Source organism: Peromyscus californicus, unplaced genomic scaffold, assembly GCF_007827085.1.
Source record: "Peromyscus californicus insignis strain IS unplaced genomic scaffold, ASM782708v3 Scaffold_11__1_contigs__length_118956290, whole genome shotgun sequence".
NCBI lineage: Eukaryota > Metazoa > Chordata > Mammalia > Rodentia > Cricetidae > Peromyscus > Peromyscus californicus.
This window is the reverse complement of record NW_026294402.1, coordinates 77,574,776-77,600,075: the sequence shown is the minus strand read 5'-3', so window position 1 is coordinate 77,600,075 and position 25,300 is coordinate 77,574,776. Positions and strand designations below refer to the sequence as shown.

Sequence of the window (25,300 nt, the reverse complement as noted above, 5' to 3'; positions counted from 1 at the left end):
AGTAAGAAAAAATAGAGGAAGCCTATGTGTACATAGGTCCAATGTGAACATTTTGTGAAATCGTGGTGATAATGACTTTGATACAGTGTGATCTTACTTAGATCCCAGTTTTCCCCACACTTGCTTATTTGTGTGCATGTATGTGGGCATATTACATTCTATGTCATTATTTTTATTGTATTTATTCACCAATATATGAGTCAATACGTAATGTGTAACTTGGAGTATAATTAACAGTTGACTCTTAGACCAGGTGCAGTGCTAAGGACATCACATGTGGTTTAATGTATCCAAGACCATAGCCAACAGTTATAACACTTTCACTCTGTCTTAATGTCTCTTAACAATGCCCTACGTGGCTTATGTTTCTAAAATAGTATCTCAAAAAATGATATAGCTTGAGTCATAGAATAGATAATTTTAGAAGCCCCCTCCCATGAATACTTGAGCTTTTTTTTTTTTTTTTTGGAGACAGGGTTTCTCTGTGTAGCTCTGTATAGCCCAGGCTGGCCTCGAACTCACAGAGATCCGCCTGCCTCTGCCTCCCTAGTGCTGGGATTAAAGGTGTGCACCACCACTGCCCGGCCACTTGAGCATTTCTTAATGTTTTTTGTTTTAATTCATTCGAGTGAAAGCTGTTGTTGACTGAGGCAGGAGAGTGAGAGAAGAAATGAGACTGATAATGAACTGTCAAAACAACAACAACAAAACATGTTTCTGAGGAGGCAAAGACTAGAAACACGTCTGGATGATTAAACTGAAAGGGGGTGGAGAACAAGTCAGGCAGGATTTGGGGGTTTTGCTAAGAAGAAACTTGAGGATATTTAAATAAATGTAGACATGAATAGGAAGGAGGTACTTGAGAAGAACATTAAACATAAGGAGGACTAGCTTATAGTTTAGGGTTTCTTTGAAATCAAGTTAGGATTCATAGCATAGGCAGAGGATTTAGATCTTATATATTAAGGGGAGCAATTGTGCTAAGAAGTGGAGTAGGTTCAGTTGTAGCTTTAGGGATTTGATGGAGAGAAAACAAAATCCCCCCCCCCCCCCCCCCCCCCCCCCCCCCCCCCCCCCCCCCCCGCATAGATGACAAAAGGGGTATGGAAAAGGACTCAGAAGAGCTTATTATGGGAAGGAGAACATTGTTAGTCTGTTTTCACCTTCCACCCCCTTTTGGTGATAATACCTTACAGACTGCCGAAGAGAAATAGTGTCAAATAGAACATGGAGATTGTATTATTTGGGGCTACTTACATTAGAATACTTTAATACAGTATCTGTACTTTCCTGTTTCATTTAGAATTTTATTTGGGGAATTTTCTGTGGCTTTGAAAAGTGTTTGAAACCACTAGAATAAAGCACTAGAATGCATAAAGTCAAACATTATTTTGTTTTCTCTTATTTTTATTTATTTATTTATTTATTTTTGATTTTTCGAGACAGGGTTTCTCTGTGTAGCTTTGCGCCTTTTCCTGGAACTCACTTGGTAGCCCAGGCTGGCCTCGAACTCACAGAGATCCGCCTGGCTCTGCCTCCCGAGTGCTGGGATTAAAGACGTGCGCCACCACCGCCCGGCTGTTTTATTTTTATGTGCTAGAGTAGGTGCTAATAAAATGTTTTCAGTATTGGGTAATGACGAAGTCAGCAAGTCTTTGTTAACATGTTCATGTATCTAAATAATCATTTATTAACCCCTTCAAGTTGTTAGGTACCTAGTACATAGGTAAATCAGTCTAATCCTGTGTCTTACATGGGACACAGACAAATTAGTTGGTCAGTGATTCAATATAGTATGATGTCTTCTGAAATCCCTGCTAGAGAGGCATAGAATGGATTTCTGATGAGGATTATAGTTATCATTAGATTCTTACTGAGGTTTAAAGTATAAAGATTTATTAAGAATTAATATACATACTTTGAAATGTTATGGGTGACCAGGGAAAACTTGAAACGTAAACAAGAGATGTGCAAAAAGGGACTAACTAAGGTAGTGTATAACAACAGCTCACAGAAGGCAGTGAAGCATAGACAGACATGAGGAAAATGAGGTTTGGAAGTGGGTGGGTAAAGAAAAAGATTTCCAGTAGACAAGTCAGTTTCTATATTTAATATCTCAGAAACTGGAGAAAGCATTGCATTTAAGAACTGAATGTCTCTTCTAACTTGAAAGTGAAAGTTGAGTTTGAAAAATTGGAATATTCTACATTATCAAAGAAAGCTTTAGTCAAAGTGGATTCGTAATATTTTACTAAAAGGTAGAGATCTGTAGAAAAGGTTACCAGTCTTACTACTTGAAAAAGTATTCAGCCTACAGATTCTAAAACAAGACCATTATAAACTTCACCTTGCTAAAATAAAAAACTGAAAAGGAATTTTGAGCAGTTTCAGAGGTCACATTAAAATATTTATATTTGGGCCAGAGAGATGGGATGGCTCAGTGTTTAAGAGTATTTGTAGCTCTTGCTGAGGAGCTAAGTTGAGATTCCAGCATCTGCCTCAGGCATCTCATAACCCCCTGTAACTCCGGATCCCAAATGCTTTCTTGCCTCTGCAAGCACTGGGGGCACACACACACACATACACACACACACACACGTAAATTTTAAAAACCTTTTAAAGCAATAATTGTTTTAAGTTTGGATCCAAAAGACCCCTTATAAATACTCCAGGCCTTTATAACTTAAGGTCCGTGTGTCTGTGTGTGTGTTAGTTAGCAGGTGTTCTGCTCCATCACTGTATTAGTCCTTTGAGCCTTTGTGACAGGGCCTTTTACTTATCCTGTCACTAGACTAACCATGAGTAAGCCCCAGCAGTTCTCCTGTCACATGTCCTCAGTGCTGGGGTTATAGGCATGTATGACCACTCCTGGATTTTCCTGTGGCCTTTAGGGATTTGAACTCTGCTCCCCATGCTTGCTCACCAAGCACTCTTAACCTGCTGAGCTATCTTCTTAGGCTTAATTACATTTTCAGTTGACACAACAGTTCTTCATGAGGTAAAGTGCAGTGTTAGATATATGTTCATTGTATGGTTATCAGTCAGTGTTTAAGTATCCATTACCTGATACATTTATGATATCTTTGTGTGGTAAGAACATTCAAAATCTGGAGCTTATCAGAGAAAAGTGTAAATATAATTTGAAATATCTTTTATTTTGTTATGTTTTCTTATAAATGCTAAAGATAATTTACTAATTTACTACTCATTAGTGTTTCTTTTTTGGTTTTTTGAGACAGGGTTTCTCTATGTAACTGCCCTAGCTGTCCTGGAACTCACTTTGAAGACGAGGTTGGCTCAAACTCAGAGAGATCCACCTGCCTCTGCCTCCTGAGTGCGCACCACCATCAGGCATCATTAGTGTTTCTTAAAGTATGTTCTGAGTCTGACAGATACTAGGGAGAAAGTAGTGCTGTAGCTAAACAAGTTAGGGAAATTATGGGTTGACCAAATTAAAAACAGATTCTTCTGGAGTCGGAGAGGCTTTACTGACACTGGCCAGGAGAGTATATTGTACATCATTTGTAATGCATATTTTATTAAGTCTCTCTTTTTCTAAAGATATTCATTCTGCCAAGCCTTTTTAACCACCTAAATATATTTATTCTAGACCTCTGTTTTTAATTACCAGTGTGACAGTATGACTCCAAGTTATCTTCACAACAGGAATGTCTTCTGGAGTAAGAGTTCTGCTACTGGCTTCATGTTAGAAGCCAACTTTAAAAAATGTGTATGCTAGTCTTCAGAGTATAATAAAACCTAAAGGTGTATCTCGGTGGTAGAATGCTTGTCTTGCATGCTCAAGGCCATCTATCCCCAGCACTGAGAAGGGGAAAATAAAAAGAATATAACAGATAATATGAGATATAATAAAAGGATTTATCTATTTACATAGCCCTCTGTATTTTAAGAAATTCATATTAAGATTGCCTAGTGGATAAAATACTTGGAGACTTGGGCTCAAGACCCTTTTCAACACTACAAATTACTGCATTCCTTTGTTAATGTGTGTTGTACTCTACTGGTGGTTGCCATTACTTTTTCATATACTAGAAACCTATCAGACACCAGTATAGTAATCTAATTTCATGTTATCACAGGTAACATCTATGTTAGAACTTTTCAAAACAAATTTATAAGGGAAATGGCTTTTTTATTTACCTTATTTACTTAGACCATTAGTCTTTGTTGACTCTGTCATGAAGTCATAAGTTGTGTATGTGGCGTCTGGAAACCACTACTGCAGACAGAAAATGGCAGGGAAAAGGTTTTATTCTTAATTATGGAGAGTCATCATGGTTCTTAGCACATGTTTGAAGAGCACCTTACTTGGTTAGTTTCTACAATAGGACATATTTCATAACTTTGGGAGGTAAATGTAAAGTGGAAGATAGTATATATTCTAATTTAATTCATTTTGGATTTTGAGAATATTTATTAAAAGATGAAATAAAAAGAATGAACATTATGCTTTCAGTTGCTGATATGTTGTTAATCAGTGGTGTGGAGTTCTTAATGTGGTTCATCTTTTTATAGTAGATAGCTTATTTTTCTGTTGAAACTTGTTTGATATAACAATTAGAATTTTGCCTCCCTCCCCACCCCTTTTAAAGGTTTCTGGTAAATTAAAAGTAAGCATGGTAGGGCATGGTGGTACCTTTAATCCCAGCACTTGGGAGGCAGAGGTAGGCAATCTCTTAGTTTGAGGCCAACATGGTCTACATAGTTGAAAGCCTGTCTCTTAAAAAAAAAAAAAAAAGTTAGCGTAGATGGTATATTAAATACCTTTAAACTTTTTATAATGAGAATCTAAAACTACTAATTGTCTTTAATTTTTAATTATTCTAGAGACATAATAGCAGTTTCTTAACATGGATTTTATGGGTTTTTGTTGTTGTTGCTTTAAGGTTTTGAAATTCCAAATGCTGTGTATATATTATACATATATATATTTATATTTTTTTATGGATGTGGGGCATATTCAGAGTTTCCATCCCAGGCTGGCCTCAACTTTACACAGTGGAGCATCTGGCCTTCCACACTGCTAGGGTTATAGGTGTGGACCACCACATCTATAATGTTATAGGTATATAGTGTTAGAGATAAAAACCCAAAGCCTTATGCATTCTGGGCAAGCTCTACCAACTGAGCTGTATCCCCTGCCCTGAAACTGTATGTTTATCATTATTTAGTATTGGCATTGGCCAGCATGTTAATTTATAGAACTTAACTACATTTAGTTTACATTAATTTATAGCAACTTTTTCTTCCTTAGTATACTAAATGATAGGCAACTTGGTTGTTCTGTGAGTTAAGTGGTTTAACAAAATCTGAACATTCTTCTGGAGTGAAAACAGTGTTGACTAACCTAAACAGATTGTAATTTTTGAAACTGTTGTCTGGGACATAATAGGTGTCTATGTCTGTTTTTAACATAATAGGTGAAGTATTATAGACATCTTGCACCTGATCACTTGCTGCAGATCTGTCATCGACTAGGACCTCTTCTTGAGCAAGAAATTCCTCAGAGTGTTCCTGGAGTACAAACTTTATTAGGAGCTGGGAGACAGTCCTTGCTACGTACAAATAAAAGTATGAACACTTTTTTTTTTACAATTTAGACTTTCTTTTTCTTAGTTTTTATATTTTATTTTTGTATTCATAAAATGTATGTTTTGATAGGCTGCAAGCATGTGGTATGGAAAGGATCTGCTCTGGCTGCACTACATTGTGGAAGGCCACCAGAGTCTCCAGTTAACTATGGTAGCCCGCCTAGCATTGGTGAGTTGAGTTTACTATGTTGTGATATCCTCTAGGTAAAAACCTATTGAAAATAGTTTTTGGTTACTGTGATGTCAGAGATCTTTATATTATGCATATATTATGTATATCAACATTCAAAGATGAAAAACCTCTCAGATTTTCTTATATAAATAGTTTCAATAATGAACATAATGTACAATTGTAAATTATAGGCGTTGCTTCTTATAAAGATTGGTCATCTCTGTTTTATTTTTCCTAAAACTTCCTTATTAAAAATTATGTTTAGTTAATTAGTATCATAATTCCAGTTAGCTGTAATGTTAGTAAACAACTAGTTTGGTTAAGCATTGCATATTTTTTGTCTAAAGTTTCAAAGAGAACAAATTTGCAAATAAGTTTGCCTCTTGAATTGCTTTATAGACACAGCCTATCACCTCTATTACTACTAGACATTGTCTTGTGAATTAATAGACCATCCTCAAGACTAGACTTCTTGACCTTGTCTTCTACCTTTCTCCCTTCCAGTACATTGTCTAACACTATAATCTTATTTTTTTTGTGACTTTACCTTTGCTTTTCCCAAAGAAATACATGAAGGTAAATTATGACATTTTAGAGATACTTGTTTTATTTACCATTATGTCAGCTCCTGGCTTTTAGAGATTCATGTTAGTCCTAGCTTCTTTTCTCATGTGCACTCTCTTGCCTAATGTCTTTTAGTGAAGCTGAAAAATTCTTCTTCTTCTTCTTTTTTTTTAAATAACGTCTGCTTCATTATTTTTCCTTTCTAGAACTTCAGTTAATGAAATGGACTTTTTAAAATTTAGTCTGTTACCCTCTTTGCTGTTTACAATTTTTTCTTTCTGTGATGCATTCTGAGTCATTTCCTCTTACCTGTTTTTCAAAACTATCCTGATATTTGCATGATATATAATCATAATTGGTTATATTTTGTTTACTTATCTTTTATTGGTAAGATTTAATACCATTTTAATATTAATCTTATGTAAATTATGCTGTACAGCTTTTCCCTAGTGATCAATTTTTCCCTATTCATTGTTACTCCTTTCTTCCGTTCTGTTCATAGTTTATCCCTCTACTTACTCATCACATAGTGCTCATCACCTAAGCACATTCATTCCAACCTGCTCTCTTACAGTAGCTGTTTTCCTTTCACAATTCATTTTCTTGTGCTTTCTTCATCATAGTTTTAACATAACAGTTTTTTTTACAGTTTGTGGCTAGTCATTTCAAACTTAGCTTAGCTATTTTCTTTTTATATTGCCATTTGCTTCTTAATTTATCTTTCTTTAAATTTATTTCTCATTTCCATTTGGCACAATGTTAACTTTAAAATTTTTTATTTTATTTTATTTTTTTACTCTTCTGTCTTCTGTAAAGAGAAAAGGGTATTGCCCCATCCAAGGTCATTTTTTTCCCCTTCATTTTTTTTTTCTTTTATGAAATATGAGGATAGCTCTCAAAGATTTGTAAGATTTTGTTTCAATTTCTATTTCAAGTTACGGCTGATAAAACAAAGGGGTGAATTTTTGAAAAATTGCAATTTCCATATGGAGTTTAGTGCTTCTAAAGTTGTGTTTTCAGGGACTGGAGAGATAGCTAGGTGGGTAAGAGCACCAGCTGCTCTTCCAGGACTGGAGAGATAGCTAGGTGGTTAAGAGCACCAGCTGCTCTTCCAGAGGTCCTGAGTTCAATTCTCAGCAACCACGAGGTGGCTCACAACCATCTGTAATGAAATCTGACGCCCTCTTCTGGCATAAAGTCATACATGCAGACAGAGTACTCATATACATAAAATAAATAAATAAATCTTTAAAAAAGTTACGTTTTCATTTCTTGTAGTAAATAATTGATGAAGTTTATTTTTAAGTTATAGATGAGATAAAAGATTCCCTTATCCCACGATGTATCTGACAAGCAACTCAACTACTAATTAGGATGTACTCACCATTTCTCCTTTCAGTTCTCATTATGTATTTTCCCATTGTGATTGTTGAGTTTGATGTTGGGTTTTCATCTTTGTAAATGAAACAGATTGTCATCTTTTCTTTAGGCCTTTGACTTTTTCAATTTCTTCAAGAATCCTTTGATTAGGATTTGAGTAGATTTTATATAGATATTAGTGCTTTATTCAGCTCCTCCAATAAGACTCAATGTAGTAAAATAGTCTCCCATAAAATAATTTACTTTTATAACACATAATGCTTTGATTGCTTAGGGACAGCCAATATAAGTAATTGTTAGTGTAAAATAGCGTTGAGTCTGCAGAACCAGTGGGGTCATTTGCACTTCACAGCAGCTCTGTAAAAGACCCCTTTTATTAACGAAGAAACCAAATGGTAGACGTGGTAACAAATTCAGTGTGTTCTCTGTTGGCTTTGGTTTGCAGCTTTTGCATTTGTCTTTATATGTCTACTATATAGTAAGAACTCTTTTACTTCTGTGAAGTTATTTATGCATTAACATACCGGCTATGTCCATTTATTATTTGAGTATAATAATTGTTGGAAGTATGCCTTAGTATAAGAACTGTAGAAATAATGAAGTGTGGTATATTCTTTCAGGTTTACATATTGTCAGATAAGTACTTGAATTTGAAATCAGGTACTCGGTTCCTTAAGAAAATAAAAGGAATCTTCATGTGTTAGACTTATAACTGAGGATGAACTTGCGATTCTCTTCCCTTTACCTCTTGAGAGTTGAGATTATAGGTGTGTACCTTGCCACACCTGGTTTATCTCCTGCTAGGGATAGAGCTTAGTGCTTTGTGGATGCACAAGAACTCTACCAACTAAACTACATCCCTAACCCCAAATTTTGTAGTTTGAATAATTGGATTTGTTTCACTAAATCAGCTTTTGCTTTTAGTTGCTTCCTTTCTAGTTTCATTTTCATTGCTGCCAAGAGAGAAAGTTACAATAAATTATCTTAAAGCAAATCTTACATTATTCTATGCATTTCTCCGTGAAGACTTTAAACTCATTTTCACTGGAATCTAGTTAAAATGCACCTGCCACATCTTCACTCCTTAATTTTTTCTCTTGACACTTGTTCTTTTGTATTTTGTGTGTTAATCATACAAGACTTACTGTGTTTGGTGCTTTTTCTTTTTTCTTTGTTCCTTTTTATTGAGATAGGCTCTCACTGTGCATTTCAGGCTGACTTTGCAGAGTTGGAATTACAAGCCTCTGCTACCTTGTCCAGCTCTATAATTGACTTCTTAATTTTTTTATTGCATTTATTTTGTTTGTGTGTAGTGTGTGCATGCGCATAATACACATTCATATGGAAGTCAGAGAACAACTTGTGGGAATTGATTTTTTTCCACCATGTGGGTCCTGGGGATTGAACTCTGGGTATTTGGCTTGGCAGCAGATTCTTTAACTCTCTGAGCCATCTCCTGTCTCCACTTTTTTAATGGTGTTTTAAGGCACCAGGCCATTGTACTCACTGTTCCCTCAACTTGGAATATATTCACCTCCTGTGAACATTCTTTGTCTATTTATTTTTTCAGTTTTTAGATTTCTAGAGAAATTACTTAAACTTTCCCCCTTATGTTTGGAACCTTTACTATATGTTCCATAATTTCCTAATCTATACCTTTATTTGTGAATACCATTGTTTGTTGTAGAATATTATTTTAAGATGTGTTATATTTGTTTATGCTGTGGAATATTTGTTTAATGGTACAAAGATGTGTTGCTGTTGTTTATGTTGCATTTGTTTAGCCCTGTGAGGCTGTGTTACTTAGCTTGTCTAAAACATTTGATGGTCTAATAAAGAGCTGAATGGTCAATAGCAAGGCAGGAAAAAGGATAGGCAGGGCTGGCAGGCAGAGAGAATAAACAGAAGGAGAAATCTGGGAGGAAAAGAAGAATGAGCAAGAGAACAAGGAGAGGAGGACACTAGGGGCCAGCCACCCAACCATACTGCCAGCCACAGAGTAAGAGTGAAAGTAAGATATACAGAAGTAAGAAAACGAAAAAGCTCAGAGGCCAAAGATGTAAAAATTTATAGAAAGCTGGCAAGAAACAAGGCCAGCCAGAGCCTTTTGTGTGTGTGTGTGTGTGTGTGTGTGTGTGTGTGTGTGTGTGTGTGTGTGTGTGTATGTGTGTGTGTGTGTGTTTTGAGGGGGTGGAGGAGCTGGGTGGCAAGCCCTCCAAAAGAGCAAAAATAGCCAACATCATTTTGGCATTCAGTGTGGACCTGTAGAAAGCTGAAGAGTTGTTTGTACCAGGCTTTTTCTTTTGGGTCACCAACCAGCTCCCAAATCATGACACGAAGACTTACTAGTTATGAATGCTTGGCCTAGTGTAGGCTTGTTTCTGGGTATTTCTTTTAACTTAAACTAACCTGTTATTCTTTATGTACCTTTTACCTTAGGGCTTTTTACTTTTCTTTCTGTATATCTTACTTTCATTGCTTCTTGTGTCTGGCTGACTAGCGGCTGCCTGGTTTCTGGCCTTGGGTGTGTCCCCTTCTTTCTCCTTGTTCTCTTTTTTCTTTTGTTCTTCTCAAAAGCCTAGATTTCTCTTATTTATTCTTTCTGCCTGCTGACCCCGCCTATCCCTCTCCTGCTAGCTATTGGCTGTTCACTTTTTTATTAGACCAATCAGGTGCCTTAGGCAGGCAAGCCAAAACAAATGCAACACATCTTTACATAATTAAACACACATCCTTACATCGTTAAGCAAATGCAGCACAAGCAAATGTAACACACTATTACACAGTTAAAGTAATATTCTGCAGCATAAACAAATGTAACACATCTTTGTCCAGTTAAAATACTATTTCACAGCAACGTTGTAAGCCCTTATTTCCTATCTTTCTGCCTTTCGAGACTCAGTCTCCACAAGGGTAAGTACCACTTCTTTTCTCTATTAATATGCTATTGTCCACACTTGGCTCATATGAGCTCTGTAAATATGTTAGTTGGCTCAAAGTTAAATGACTGGGATGTTTGACATAGAGAAAAACTATATAGCATTTTAAGGGTAGACATTTAAAAGTAGTTTTGTTTGATCCTCAGCACCAACCAAAAACTAAATTTTTTTTTTGGAGACAGGGACTTTCTGTGTAGAATGCTGTAGAATGCTGTCCTGGAACTCACTCTGTAGACCAGGCTGGCCTTGAACTTAGAGATCTGCTGGCCTCTGCCTCCCAAGAGCTGGGATTAAGGGTGTGTGCTACTATGCCGGCCAAAAACTAAAACTTGTAAACAATTTTTATTGAAATAAGTAAACTTTTTGCCAATACTTAAAATTTAAAAGTATTTTTCTACTGTGGTATTTTTTAGTTGAAGTAGCATCAAATTGATTTCTAGTAAAGGGGAAAGAAATACCATTTCTAGTAATAATATAGTCATTATCTTTTCCTTTTCATTTTATTCCTTATGTACTTGGCTCAGGAAACCTTTCGCATAATTTTTAGGATTATCATTTCTACCTGCCTGAAATTTCACCTACTTTGCTGTGTTTTAGACATTGTTCATCCCTTAAAGTATTTACTAAATCTGCTTTTTTTTTTAAGTAAAACAGCTGAACACTAAAACTCAACATGTGAAGATTTAACTCCTAAGTATATCAATCCTTTTATTTACATTAGTAAAATAAGGAGAAAAGCTTTCATGGTTGTTCTTTTGCCCAAGAGATTATTTCCATCTTCTCTTCTCCATTACCTTTCTTAATTATTACTATGAAACTGATTATGGGATTGTCCTTTTAATACTGTAATCATCATTTTTGGCTGAAGTTGGAGCTGTTAATTATGTGATTTATCTTGTTCTGCTCCAGGTGGTGCTGTAGAAATGAACCAAATCATGTTGAAATATTTTCCACATGCTCTCTGGCCTTCAAATTAGGATTTTTAGGTTGTCATTTTCTGTTAATGTAATATAACTTCTTCTACTTATTAATCGTAACCTTAATAATTTTCATGCTTATATAGTGAATTAGATGTTCCCTTTTAAATCTTTCTTCCTAAATAAAATAGAACATAACTATCTTTGATCTATCTTTCTTTGATTTTAAAAGCAGAGTGAATTTGTGTGTGTGGTGGGATGGGGAGTATTCCTGTGTAAATGTATGTATGTGCAGGTACAAATCCATGTATACACATGTGCAGGCCAGAAGTATAGTCACATGTCATACTCTGTGCTGTTCACCTCATTTCTTGAGTTAGGATCTCTCATTGAACTTTAGAGGTCATTGATTTTGCTCAGCTGACAGCAAGTTTCCTGGATATTATTGTCTTTGCCTCTTCAGCACTGAGGCTATCATGTCTAGTTTTTATGTGGGTGCCCTGGTTCAAACTCAGGTCCTTATGCATGCATTGCTGACATTTTACCCACTGAGCCAGCCACTCAGTGAGAGATTTTATAAATCAAACTTACTTAAAACCAAATGTAGTCAGACTTTCTTTTGGGCCAACAGCCCCCAAATAATGACATGGAGACTTACTAATTATGAAAACTTGGCTTTTAGCTTAGGCTTGTTCCCAACTAGCTGTTATAACTAAAATTAACCTGTTTCTTTTCATCTGAGTTCTGCCACATGACTTTTTAACCTTCGTTCTGTAAGTTCAACTTGTTCTGTGTCTCGCTGGCATCTCCTCTGTACCTAGATTCATCTCTTGAGTTTCTCTCTCTCCCTGGAAATCCTGCCTATCCTCTCCTGCCTAGCTATTGGCCATTCAGCTCTTTATTAAGTTCATCAGAATAAAACAGTGACACATTTTCACACAGTGTGATCAAATATCCTGCAGCAGCCAAAATAGCGGGTCTGTTGTGTTTATCTTCTGGCTTACAAATCAGAATATGTGATATTTTTTTTAAAGCAATTTTTTATTTTATTTTATTTTATTTTTTTTTTTTGGTTTTTCGAGACAGGGTTTCTCTGTGTAGCTTTGTGCCTCTCCTGGAACTCACTTGGTAGCCCAGGCTGGCCTCGAACTCACAGAGATCCGCCTGGCTCTGCCTCCCGAGTGCTGGGATTAAAGGCGTGCGCCACCACCGCCCGGCTTAAAGCAATTTTTTTGTTGTTGATTTTGCTTTTTGAGGTGTTGTCTTATGATGGAGCCCTACACTAGCCTTAACGCTTGCACTCTTTCTGCCTTAGTCTCCTTTATGCTGGGGTTATAGTGTGTTCACCAGTATGTGAATTCTTTATATCAGTTTTCAGTCCATGTGAAATTGGCAGTGGGCATTTTCTGTAGCATAGTATATTTTCATATTCTTTAATATGCTTATTTCTAATGCTTTTTGTGATTGAATCAAGTGTTGGATTTAAGTTAATCTTTCTAGACACTGTAGAAGAGTATGTGCCCAGTAGGAGAAAGCTTGGAAAACAGAGAAAAGCTTTAAAAAAAAAAAAAATCAGTGTAATTGGTTATATGCTTATAGTTTGGAATATTTCCTTTCAGTCTTTTTTCCTAATGTTGATGTAAGCACCGTAGTGTTGGGATCATTATAGTTTACTTTCAGTTTTCTTTCTGATGAGGCATATAGTTTCTTATGGTAAAGACAATATATATAAGAAACTACTGCATTGAGTAGTTTCTAGAATGTAGGAAAGCACTCAGTAAATATACCTATTATGAGCCATCATTTCCAGATACAATACATTGACATTTTTCAGCATTATTGAAGTTCATCTGCTAATATTTAACTTTTAAAAAATACAATTATTTTTGTGGCTGTACTCGTGCCACAGTGCTCCTGTGAAGGTCAGAGGACAACTAGTAGGGGTTAGTTCTCTCATTCCACCCTGAGGATGAAACTCCAGAAGATCTGGGGCAAGGGTCTTTAGCCACTGGACCATCTATTTGGCCCAGATTTTACATTACTGAAGTCCTTTTACCATGAGCCTCTCTAGCTATAATGGCTAGATGTTGATGGCTTTCTTCCTCCTTCAGTCATTTTTTTTCAATATATTTGATATATATAGATAGATATGTCTATCTATCTATATATATCTTGTATTTTGTTGTTTTTGCCTGCCACTGTCATACATCTTTTTATTAGAACCCTTTTGTGGTCCTTTTAACAACATTTTATGTAAATGTTGACATTAAATACTTTAGACCATACAGTATATTTGTATGATAGAAATTCTGAAGTCACTCTTACCCTGTAAAGACAAGTATTTGTTTAGAGTAAACTTAGAAGAATAGAGAAAGTGCTCTCTGAATGTTTAGTTAGAAATACAGTACTATTTCACTAACATTAAAGATGGGACACATGATAATTTGTTTTTTTTTTTCTTTTGCTCATTTAGGTTTTTATCACTTTGTTGTAATTAAAATTTAGTTTCATCGATTCATAGATTTCTATAGTCTTTAATGTACAGAAATTGATTGTAAGCCTTATGTACAAAGTCTTTCTTGACATTGTGGAGATTAAAATGAAACCTAGTTACAGATTATTCACAGTTCATTCTTTTTTGTTTTAATTTAGGAAACATTTTGGTGTTTATTATTATAAATCTTATGTTAACATTTTACTTAGAGGATACTAGGGAACTTTTCAAGTCTGAGTGTTTTTTAAATCACAGTCACAGAATTAAATTAGGCAAGGTAGGGTAATAAAATTAATATACATTACTTCAAACAACCTTCTGCTAAAATACCCCAATGTTTCTTATCTGAGTTCTTATTTTGTATAAAAAAAGACTTGGGTTGCTCAAATTGTACCAAAATACTTTCTAAGTTAGATATTTTGCCTCTTCATTTTCTTCTCTTCTAAGTGTTCTTTCACAGAAATTGTTTCCCCAGGCTTGAAACCTGCAGCTGCATTTCTTCTTGTATTCTTTAGGCTGATAGATAGGCTTTGCTTTCGTAATTGTGTAGTTCTGGGCCCTCCAGTTCTGATGTTAGGGGGAAACAGCTGTCCTACATGACAATAGGTAGTATATCACATGTTTTATTCATCGTAAAGTTCTTTTTAAAAATTGTGCTTAATTTTGACCTTAGAACTTGGGTAATTTCTTAAAATTTTACCTGAATTCTTGTACATTTTACTACGTACTTTGCAAAAGGAGAAAAAGTCTGACCATTTGAGAGGGAAACTATTTCTGCTTTCGTACTTAGTTGTTGGTTTTTGCCATATGTATTCTTTCCTTGAATCCTTTCATTGAAAATGTAGTGACCAAGATGGCCGTAGATGCTCTTCTGTGCTGCTGTCTGTGTGCTTTCGAATGTGCTCTTTTCCTTCCTAAAATGGGCTTGGTACACTGGTGCCTGTATAGTAAAAGAAACTGGGGTGACGTTGCTGAACTGTATAGAAAATCATCTGCATTGAAAATTGGACCCAGAGAGAGGAACTTGATAATGAAAGATGTCATTTTATCAGCAAATGACTCTAAACTGAGACTTGCAACAAATATTTTTAATTATTAATTTCTTCAAAATTAGTTAATAACAAAATATTTTAAAATAGACTTATAATGAAAAATACCCAGAAACATTAAAATGTCATTAATTATAAAACTAAAGTGCTTAGTAATGACATAGATTAGCCTATAATAATTGTTAATCACAGTTTAATAGAAAAAAGAGTGAGTAAAATTGAAAGGCTAGATACAGTGGTTAGTTATTTGGGGGAGGAAGTCTTTAGAAGTTGTCTCAGTCACTGTTCTATTGCTGTGGAGAGACATCATGACCCAGGCAACTCTTCATCAGGCTTTTCTTTACTTTTTATCTCCTTGAGCACAGGACTTAGCTCCATTACACTTCCTGGTGCTCTTTTTCTCCTCACACTGTACATTTTATATTTTTCCTTGTTCACCTTGCTCCTTTTCATTATAGATCAGCCTAAGCATGATCACTAATAACCACACACACAGTCCATACTAGGCTGTCTTGAAATTTCCTCTGCTAATGTCATTAATCTAAAACTCTTCATTTTAACCTCAGGCAGATATTTAGGACAAGGGCAAAAGCAGCCATATTATTTGTCAGAATATCATACAATTGGTCTCTAGGCTGCTTATTAATATTCTTCCCTTCTGGAACTTCTTGAGCTGGGTCCTCACATGTCAAATTGCCCGTTGCATTCTCTTCCATGTTCCTATAATGATCGTCCATTAAGCCCCACTTAAAGCATAACCAGTTTTTTCTAGTCCAAAGTCCCAACCAAAGTCTTCCATATTACACCTGCTAAATAGCATGGTCAGGCCTGTTCGAGCAACACCTTACTCTTGTAACCAACTTCTGTCTTAGTCACTGTCTGTTGCTGTGAAGGGACGCCATGACTGAGGCAACTCTTAAGTGAAAGCATTTAATTGGGGACTTGCTTACAATTTCAGAGGTTTAGTCCATTATCAACATGGTGGGGGGTACGGAGGTGTTGGATAAGTAGTTGGGCACTACATCCTGAATTGTAGGCAGAGAGAGACTGGGCCTAGCATGGGTTTTTGATACCTCACAGCCTACCCCCAGTGACAGACTTCTTCCAACAAGGCCACACCTTTTAATCCTTTTACTCCTTCCAGAGTTCTACTCCCTGTGACTATACTTTTAAATATATGAAACTATGAAGATCACTCTTAGAAACTCACTTTATTATGTATATTAAAGTAGTAGATGTATTAAAAGCCTAAATGAGAAATGTAAACAAAAATCTTGAAAAGTAGATGTTTATTGTACTGTTTTCTCAGGAGGACTATTGAATTAGGAGAAAGCAACACAGAACAAATTGATATTAGTGATTGTGTAAAATGTGATAAATAGTGTCAAAAGACAGCATTATATAGGAGCCAAGTATATTGTGGAAAATGGAAATGATTTTCCATAACATATCTGCAGAAACTGAAGTGTAACTTGCACCGGGTGGTGGTGGCGCACGCCTCTAATCCTAGCACTCTGGAGGGAGGCAGAGGCAGGTGGATCTCTGTAAGTTCAAGGCCAGCCTAGTCTACAGATTGAGTTCCAGGATAGGCTCCAAAGCAACACAGAGAAACCCTGTCTTGAAACAAACAAACAAACAAACAAACAAACAAACAAAAAACCAAAACAAAACAAAAAAGTAAAAAAAACAACAAAAAAACTTGTTTAAGCTCATAAGAACTCACAGAGACTAAAGTAGCATGCACAGGTCTGCACCAGGTCCTCAGCATGTATATTATGTCTGGCTTCCAGTGTAGTGTTTTTGTGAGACTCTGAATGTGCAGATAAGAGTCTCTGATTCTTGTGCTTTCTCTTTGGCTCTTTTCCCTCTGTCTTGTCCAACTTCAGTGAGATAGTTTTTGTTTTACCTTCTTATATCTTATCTAGTTGTATTTATTATTATCTCTTAGCCAGTTCTTTTCTAATGAGAGACAGAAAGGGACTGGATAAGGATGGTAGGGAGAGGTGAGGAGGAACTTTGAGGAACAGAGGGAGGGAAAATTGTATTGAGGATATATTATGTGAGAAAAGAGTCTATTTTCAATAAAAGGAAAAACAAAAAGTAACTTATCATCTCTGTTGTCAGATTTGAACACAAATACTGCATAGGTGTTAAATGGTTTTTGAAGAAAACTTGTATAATTTATGAAATTGCTTTGGGTGGGGGTTATGTATTGTACTTTTGCAATTATGTTTTATTTTCTAAATTGACTATGTACCATAATTGTGGCTAGAGAAATAATTCAATTCTTGAGAAATAGCTAGAAGAGAGAAGTGATTTGTTTGGGAAGTTTTGTCTTTCTGGTACAGAAATTAGTGGATTTGAACTCTTCAGCTCAATATCCTGCATACACAGGTGTTGTTTTACATACACATGTATTAGTTACAGTGTTGGGGGCTTTTCACCTATGGTAGTTAAAGGGAGTGATATTTCAAATGGCTAATAATTTTTAACATTTTTATTTCATTATTGATTTACTTTCAGGAAATTGAGTAAACATAATTTAGTTATGCTCTCATCTGTAAATTAAGTCAATTAGTAGAGTAGTTGAAATACAAAACAGTATTTGGAGATAGAAAATATCTTCTTATTTATCAGATACAGAGATCCTCCATTTTCATCTTATTCTTAAATCTAGTTATTTTATTGCTGTGTTACTTATTAATTCACCAAATATGTGTTGATCTGAAAATAGCCAGGTTTTAGAGTAATCTAAGTATAAAACAAACAAAATACATTATCTGTGGAGTTACGTTGTATGTTATGGGAAGAGGTGGGAAAAATATGGTTTTATCTGTAAATGAGTTTTGTAAAGGAGCAAATACATGGCTATATAAAGGCTATCAAGTGTTACCAGTGGTGAGAGTGGTTATGATTTTCAATGGGAAAATCGGTTTTGGTTTCATAGAAAAGGGGCCAGGCATTTGAGGAAAGATTAAAAGAACAACCCCCCACCTCCCCACCCCTCACCTCCCCACCCCCCAGCCCCCTCACCCCCCACCCTCCTCACCCCCCACCCCCCCGTGCGCATGGTAGGCAGAAGGTACAGCTAATGCAAACACCCTAAATTAGGAGCATATCTGAAGTGTTGGAAGAATGAAGCAGATTAGCAACTGGAGCTGACAAAGGAGACAGAAGTAACAAATGAAGTCAGACAGGTGTTGATGTGATTAAAATACCCAGGCAAAATCAGCTTGACAGGGAAAAGGTTTACTTGGCTCACAATTCCAGGTTACAGTACCTCATTAGGAGGGAAATCAAGGCATCATGAATTTGAAATAGCTAGTTATATTGCATTCGCAGTCTAAAACCAAGAACAGTGAATTCATTCATGTATGCCAGAGCTCAGCTTACCCTCTCCATTTTATATAGTGAAGGTACCCCCTGCTCAGGGAATGGTCCCACCCACAGTTAAGATGTGTTCCCTCAGCTGGGCAGTGGTGTCGTATACAGGAGGCAGAGGCAGGCTAGTCTCTGAGTTCGGGGCCAGCCTGGTCTACAAAGTGAATTTGAGGACAGGCTCCAAAGCTACACAGAGAAACCTTGTCTCAAAAAACGGAAAAAAAAAAATGTGTTTTCCCCACATTAATTGATCAAGACAGTCTCTCACAGACATTCTCAGAAGTTAGCTTTAATATAGATAATCCCTTACAAGTGTACCCTGGAGACCTGCTTCCTTACTTGTCATGTTGATAGTTAATATTAACCGTCATATGAGACAAGTTTATGTAAAACCTTGTTAGGTCAGTATCAAAGGAAGTTGGTGATTATTCTGAGTGAAGTGAAAATATTGTAGATAGAGAAGGTGGTAGTCCTGGGACATGAAGTTAGGAAACATTTGAAATTCAGTAGGCTGCCTAGAGGAGTATCTTCTTGGCTTGGGATGATAAGAAAGAATTTCCAAGGGAAAATGATTTAGTGTTATTTGGTCGAGTTTAGAACTATTTCCTTTTTCCATAATTAGGAAAATAAACATACTTTTAAACCAAAGTTATATTTCTAGTTATAGCTATAAATAATCTAATAAAAGAACAGTTGCTTTGTATCCCCTTACATCTGTTTAGCCATGCTCATTTAAAAAAGTGATATTCTGCTCTAGCAAAAATTTTTAAATTTCTATAATTTGAGACATTTCCATTTTATCCAAAAATATAATTAACTCATTATTAGAATATGAGTAATTGCCATTATGTCTTTTCCCAAGAAACTAAATTACATTGAACACTAAATTACGTTGAACAGCCTTATATATCTTATTAACTAAGATTCACTTATATTCCTTTTTGTTTAAAAGGCTCTGCATTTGCTTGTGAATGAAATACAAGGTAATTTCTATTTTTCAGCGAAATAGTTAGATTTAGTAGGATAGATAGATGTTATAGTAATGGGATAATAAAAGAAAAAATGTGAGGTCATTGATTCCTAGATTATCTTTTTTTTTTTTTGTAAAAATGACCTACCTTTTTGATAGTTGTTTTTTTTTTTTTAAATTTGACCTCTTCAATTGTATTTTAATATATACTTTCTTCTTTAATTCTTATAATTACAAGGTTTGAAACACCAACTTGATTACCTGGTATCTCTATATATTAATTATTTCCTTACTATGCCATATCCTTAGTGCTGTTGGTAGGTTCATAAGTTAGTTGAAAGCTTCATAATATTGTCTCCTACAGGATAGAATGCTAAATAATTAATTGCTTGTTAAGTGTCACTGAGTGTAGTTAAAGATACTTTCTTGTGTTTCTAGAATGTTTGATTGCAAACTTCACTGTTCCTGTGGTGTGGGGTTTTTATTTTTTTCTAGTTGACTGAAATTTAATTCTAGTTATCTTGAAGATTGAGTAAACCCCATTTTTAAGGCAGTAACATGTTCTCATCTATAAAATATTTTATAAATAATATATTATCAACTCTGATTTTTTTAAAAAGTTTTGACAAAATTTTGATACATACTATGGGTAGTCATTGTGAAATATCAGTTTTGTTATTTTAATTGTCTCCAACAGATGTGTCTTCATACCTGAACAGTGTTAAATATTATAAAATTTGAATTTCTAAGCATTTTGTAAGTTTTGGGTAGAAGGAGGTAAAGTACATCTTGATAACACTGTCATCATTTGGGTTGCATGTTAATTAATTATTTTCTTACGGTACAGACAGGTGAGTCTGAGATGTCAGTGGGTCTGTGGTATTTGAGTAATACAGTTTTATTTTGCTTCTGAAGGATAGTTGATAACTGGTTTTGTGTCCACAAAATAAAATTGAAGCCAAGCATTAGATGCTTTATTACCAGGTTATTTCTGTGGGTAAGAAATGCATGACAGAGGCTAAACTATCATGGAAACCTACTGAGTTTCCTGTAACTGTGAATTATTGTATAACCTGCTTAAACTTAACTAAGAAAGTTAATTCACAGCTCTCAGACGACTTGTGATGTTTTCAGGGTTAGATTATTGAATAGCATTTATAAGCTAACAGTAGACATCTGTTGTATTCAAACAAGATTTTATAGTAATAGAACATATAAGCATATATAATTTTACTTTGAAATAGTGTTACTTTAAAACCTGTGAAACATGTAGTTTTGTTATCTTTTCAGCAGAACTCACACAAATGTAGTGTGAGTCAAAAATTGCATGTGGAAAAAAACACCTGAGTGAGATACTTTTGTTTCATAAATTATAATTTTTGCTAGGCTCTAATTTGAGTTAGATAACATACTGTGTGTGTGTGTGTGTGTGTGTGTGTGTGTGTTATAATAGTATGTGTGTATATATAAACTGTATATACTGTTTTTAAGAAATTTTCTGATAAAGTTCAAGTGAGAAACTATAGTGCTGGCATGTACTTTAGGGGGGAAATCGGCCACCTTCTGTTAAAAATCAGTCAGCATAGATTTATTGATTATCTTCTCTGTCCATAAGTTATGTATAGGAAGTAAGTACAGTAGTAATTAAGTTAGATGAGAACATTTTGTGTTGGAGTTAGCATATAAAGCAGAAGATTAGCCTCAGTCAGCTCTTAAAGTCAAGATCCCCAAGTGACTTCTCTGTTTTCAATCATGGAAAGATGTGTTTTAAATCATTCTTGGAGACATATTTAGAGTATTTGAGTATTATTAATTGATAAAGAAGAATTACTAGAGTCCAGATTAAACTGCTTTTGTAAGGGAACCTTATTTCTTAGCATTAAAAGGTGCGTGTGTGTGTGTGTGTGTGTGTGTGTGTGTGTGTGTGTGTGTGTGTAATGCGTTTTTAAAGAATGTGACTTTTGATATATCATTTGACTTCATTTGGTTATTTATAAGAATAATGAGGACACTTATTTCAAGCAATAAATTATTTTTATTCTTTATTTTGAAGACTTTAGGAGCCATATAGAAAGCATTTTTTTTTAAAGCAGCATGTGATAAACAAATTCTAGAAATCTGAATTTAAGAAACATAGTTTGTTTCTGGAGTACATTTATATTCCCCCGTTTTTTTGGTAGCGGATACTCTGTTTTCAAGGAAGCTGAATGGGAAATACAGACTTGAACGACTTGTTCCAACTGCAGTGTATCAGCATATGAAGATGCATAAACGAATTCTTGGACACTTATCATCGGTGTACTGTGTAACTTTTGATCGAACTGGCAGGCGGATATTTACTGTAAGTCATTTTTAAAGTCTTATCTTTACTGGTAGATAGAATTGAAGAAACATTGCTGAAATAAGAACTTGAAGTAAAAATTTTGCTTTTTATTTTAATGGGAAACTGGAAATTTGGGCAATTTTAAAAGTGTGCTCTAACAAGTTTTTATTTAAATTCAAACTTTTTCCAAGTTTAGCAGTTCCTAAATTTAGACCTGTTACAGTGTAATCACAGTTACATTTATCCTATGTGGTGCGTTTATGTATTTCTCAATATTAATCACATAGGCTGATGATGGGGCTCTTAGAAAAGGTTATGTCATATTTTTAATTAGAACCAAGAGCCCAGGCAAGTTGTGGAAAAGTATTGTCTGCAGAGAACTACTTGCTAACCTGAGAAAACTCCTTTAGATGGTGATAGAAATTCTGAGCATATGTGACACTCTTTGCTTAGGATTTTGTGATCAGCAGGGCTTTTCAGTTTTGAATGAGAAAAATTGTTTTGGAAGTATTTCAACTTATTTTTTTCAAGTGCCTTAACAGTCCGTAATTACTTTTGAAACAAGAAAGTGGGAGATAGAACTTCAAATGGAAATTCCCATTTTTGAATTTGGGGAACTGCTGTTAACTTTAAAGATTTATTTATTATATTTTTTTATGCATATGAGTGTTTTGCCTGCATATGTATGTGCGCACCTGGTGCCCATGGAGCTCAGAAGAGGCATCAGATTTCCTGGAGATGGAGTTAATAGATGGTTGTGAGCATGTATATAGGTTGTGGGAATCAGCCTAGGTCTTCTACAGGAATAGCAAATACTCCTAACTTCTGGCCATCTCTCCAGCTGCTAATTTTAATTAAAGTAACAATAATTATAGATTCCTTTTGTTTTTCTTTGGGTAAATTTGCACATAAATTAAGTACTACCTATATATCCAGTTATCTATAGAACAGTTACAGAAAAGAACATCTGAAAGAATTTTCACATTTTTTTTAATTGATTTTAATTCATTGGGCATTTGTACTTCTCTCCTGGTATCAATATCTCCTACTTTTACCTTTTATCATTTCCATTGCTTTTATGAAACAAAAATAAAAATTTCTAAGCTTCTTTATAGATTGTTAAACTCATGAAGAGTAGATATCTGTATTTGCTTTGTGCTTGCTACAGCCATATCAGTAGTTGACTTTTAAATTTGTAACTGAATATCAATGTAGCTATTAATTTAATAGGTTAATGTTTAGTTTTCAAAACCTAAATCAAGGCATTTCTAATATTTGAAAGAATTCCTTCAAAAGCGGTAGTAAATGAGAGTGAGAAGAAGTATTGTGTTGGTTTTGTATTTTGGTGACCATAAAAAAATGTGCGCCATTGTCACTTGGATGATTTCAAAAAGCACAGCTTTTCTATTGTTGATGTGAGTAAAGGACCTTATGGGAGTTCTTTCTTTAAGAGAAATATGGATTGTAAATACCAAATTTATGCAGGATTATCTGATTTGATAGAAATTTGATGCATAATCTCTTAGAATGTTTTTTTTTTTTTTTTTTTTTTTTTTTTTGGTTTTTAGAGACAGGGTTTCTTTGTGTAGCTTTGCGCCTTTCCTGGAACTCACTTGGTAGCCCAGGCTGGCCTCGAACTCACAGAGATCCGCCTGGCTCTGCCTCCCAAGTGCTGGGATTAAAGGCGTGCGCCACCACCACCCGGCGACACTTAGAATGTTTTGAATGAAATAACATTGATATAATGTGTTTGTTCCTATTTTTTGAGCTTAATAAAATTTTTAGTACAACATTTGAAAGTACTTTGAACCAGGGAATAATCAAATTAACTACCTTAGGCTTAATCGAGCTTACCACTTATTCTTGGAAATAGTTCCGTTTTTTTTTGTTTGTTTTTTGTTTTTCTTTTTAAATAAAGACACAGTTGGTTATATACTGCATGTAGTCACTGTTGAACTACAAAGCATTGTCGTATGGTTTATCACAGAATCATATGGCCTGCAGAGTTGAAATTATTTATTATCTGGCCTTACAAGAAAATGGGCATCTCAGGGCATTTCACTTGGGGAAGAAGACTAAGTAAAGAAGAAACTGCCTCCTGGTGTTTCCTTTAGTTGAAGGCATATACAAAAGGGAAGAAAAGGAGCATAATAATGATTATATAGTCTTACTTAGACTCTAAAATATATTTTTAAGAATGTGATATAATTTGCTAATTGTGCAAACTCATAGTTTTCATTCATATGGTGATTTGTAGTTAGAGTACCTTGGAGTAGAAATGCTAATAGAGCCTGGTTTTTGTGTTTTAAAATTTATTTTCTCTGTGTGTGTGTGTGTGTGTGTGTGTGTGTGTGTGTGTGTGTGTGTGTGTGTGTGTGTTTGCATTAGTTTATGTGCAGGTGCTTGCAGAGGCCATGTATCAGATGGTGAGACCTATTTTTTTAAATTTACTTTTGTTTTTGTATTATCACTTAAATGGGTAACAGGGCACATTTATATCTACTGCACATATTTATCTTGTAGAGTCAAACTGATGATGGGTATTTTCTCATTCAACTTTCTAGAAGCACACAACATACTGAGCTGACTAGTACTTTATAGTTTGGTCTTGAAAACTGAAGAGGGATAGGTAAAGCTTGTGACAGTAGTTCATGTGTCAACACATTGACATATTTATTGGATTAACAATTTGATAAAGGACTAACCAGTATTTTCTTTTAGTACATTGGGTATTTTAAGACTTACAGTTTTATTTCTAAGTTCTGGTTCGGGTATTTTCGAAAGCTTTACCAAGGGACTAATTCTCTTGAGTCTTCTGCAAAGGCCCAACTATACAGGTTTAGTACTATCCTTAAGAGCATCAGCTTTGACCTCAGAGTGCTCTAGTCACACACAGCTTTACTACCTCTAAAGAAGGAGAGAGGGAAATGGATAATAATAGTAGCAACATAACGGGGTTTTTGTGGGAGGATCTGAAACACTGCATGTGATTAGTAGCTATCAAGGGGTACAGATAAAAGCCATTGAGCTTTACCTACTGCTGTTAATTTCTAGACAGACTTAAGCAAACATCGTCTGTTTTTACTGTCTTAAACGCTTGTGTGATGCTAGATTTTGAACTCAGTGACCTAGTCACTGAGTTATTTTCTAGCCTCCAGCTAAACTCTTGTTCATAAATGCTATGAAAAGTTTTACAGGAATTCCTTGTAATTGGTAAGTGAAATTTTCTTTTAGGAAACTATTATTATTTGTGTTAATTTATTTTAATAATATTGTCTTGGTAGAGTATTTTTTAAAAGGAAAGACATAGCATAATTACAAGTTAAATTTTACAAATTTTACTTTCCAATTCTTAATCTTATAATCTTTTTACTTGGTTTCAGAATCACTGACTGAAATTATGTTTACGAAAGAAAAACAGAGTTGATGAATTCTCAGGACTAAGGCAGCAATACAAAAGTTCATTGAGCACATAAAAGACAGAGATCCCAGCCGGGTG

The 25,300-nt window shown here is 35.0% G+C and overlaps 1 protein-coding gene across 4 annotated transcripts in view; it reads left to right on the top strand.

The window, feature by feature from the left end:
* Phip (pleckstrin homology domain interacting protein) overlaps positions 1-25,300 on the top strand; it is a 125,143-nt gene that overhangs the window by 11,806 nt on the left and 88,037 nt on the right. For 3 of the 4 annotated variants that reach the window (XM_052715311.1, XM_052715304.1, XM_052715321.1), the window contains 3 exons: positions 5,442-5,592; positions 5,683-5,781; positions 21,659-21,819. In XM_052715311.1, the coding sequence (XP_052571271.1) occupies positions 5,442-5,592; positions 5,683-5,781; positions 21,659-21,819 (411 nt within the window). Of the gene's footprint in view, positions 1-5,441; positions 5,593-5,682; positions 5,782-21,658; positions 21,820-25,300 lie in introns of those variants that run through there. The other variant, XM_052715330.1, reaches the window with a different exon arrangement.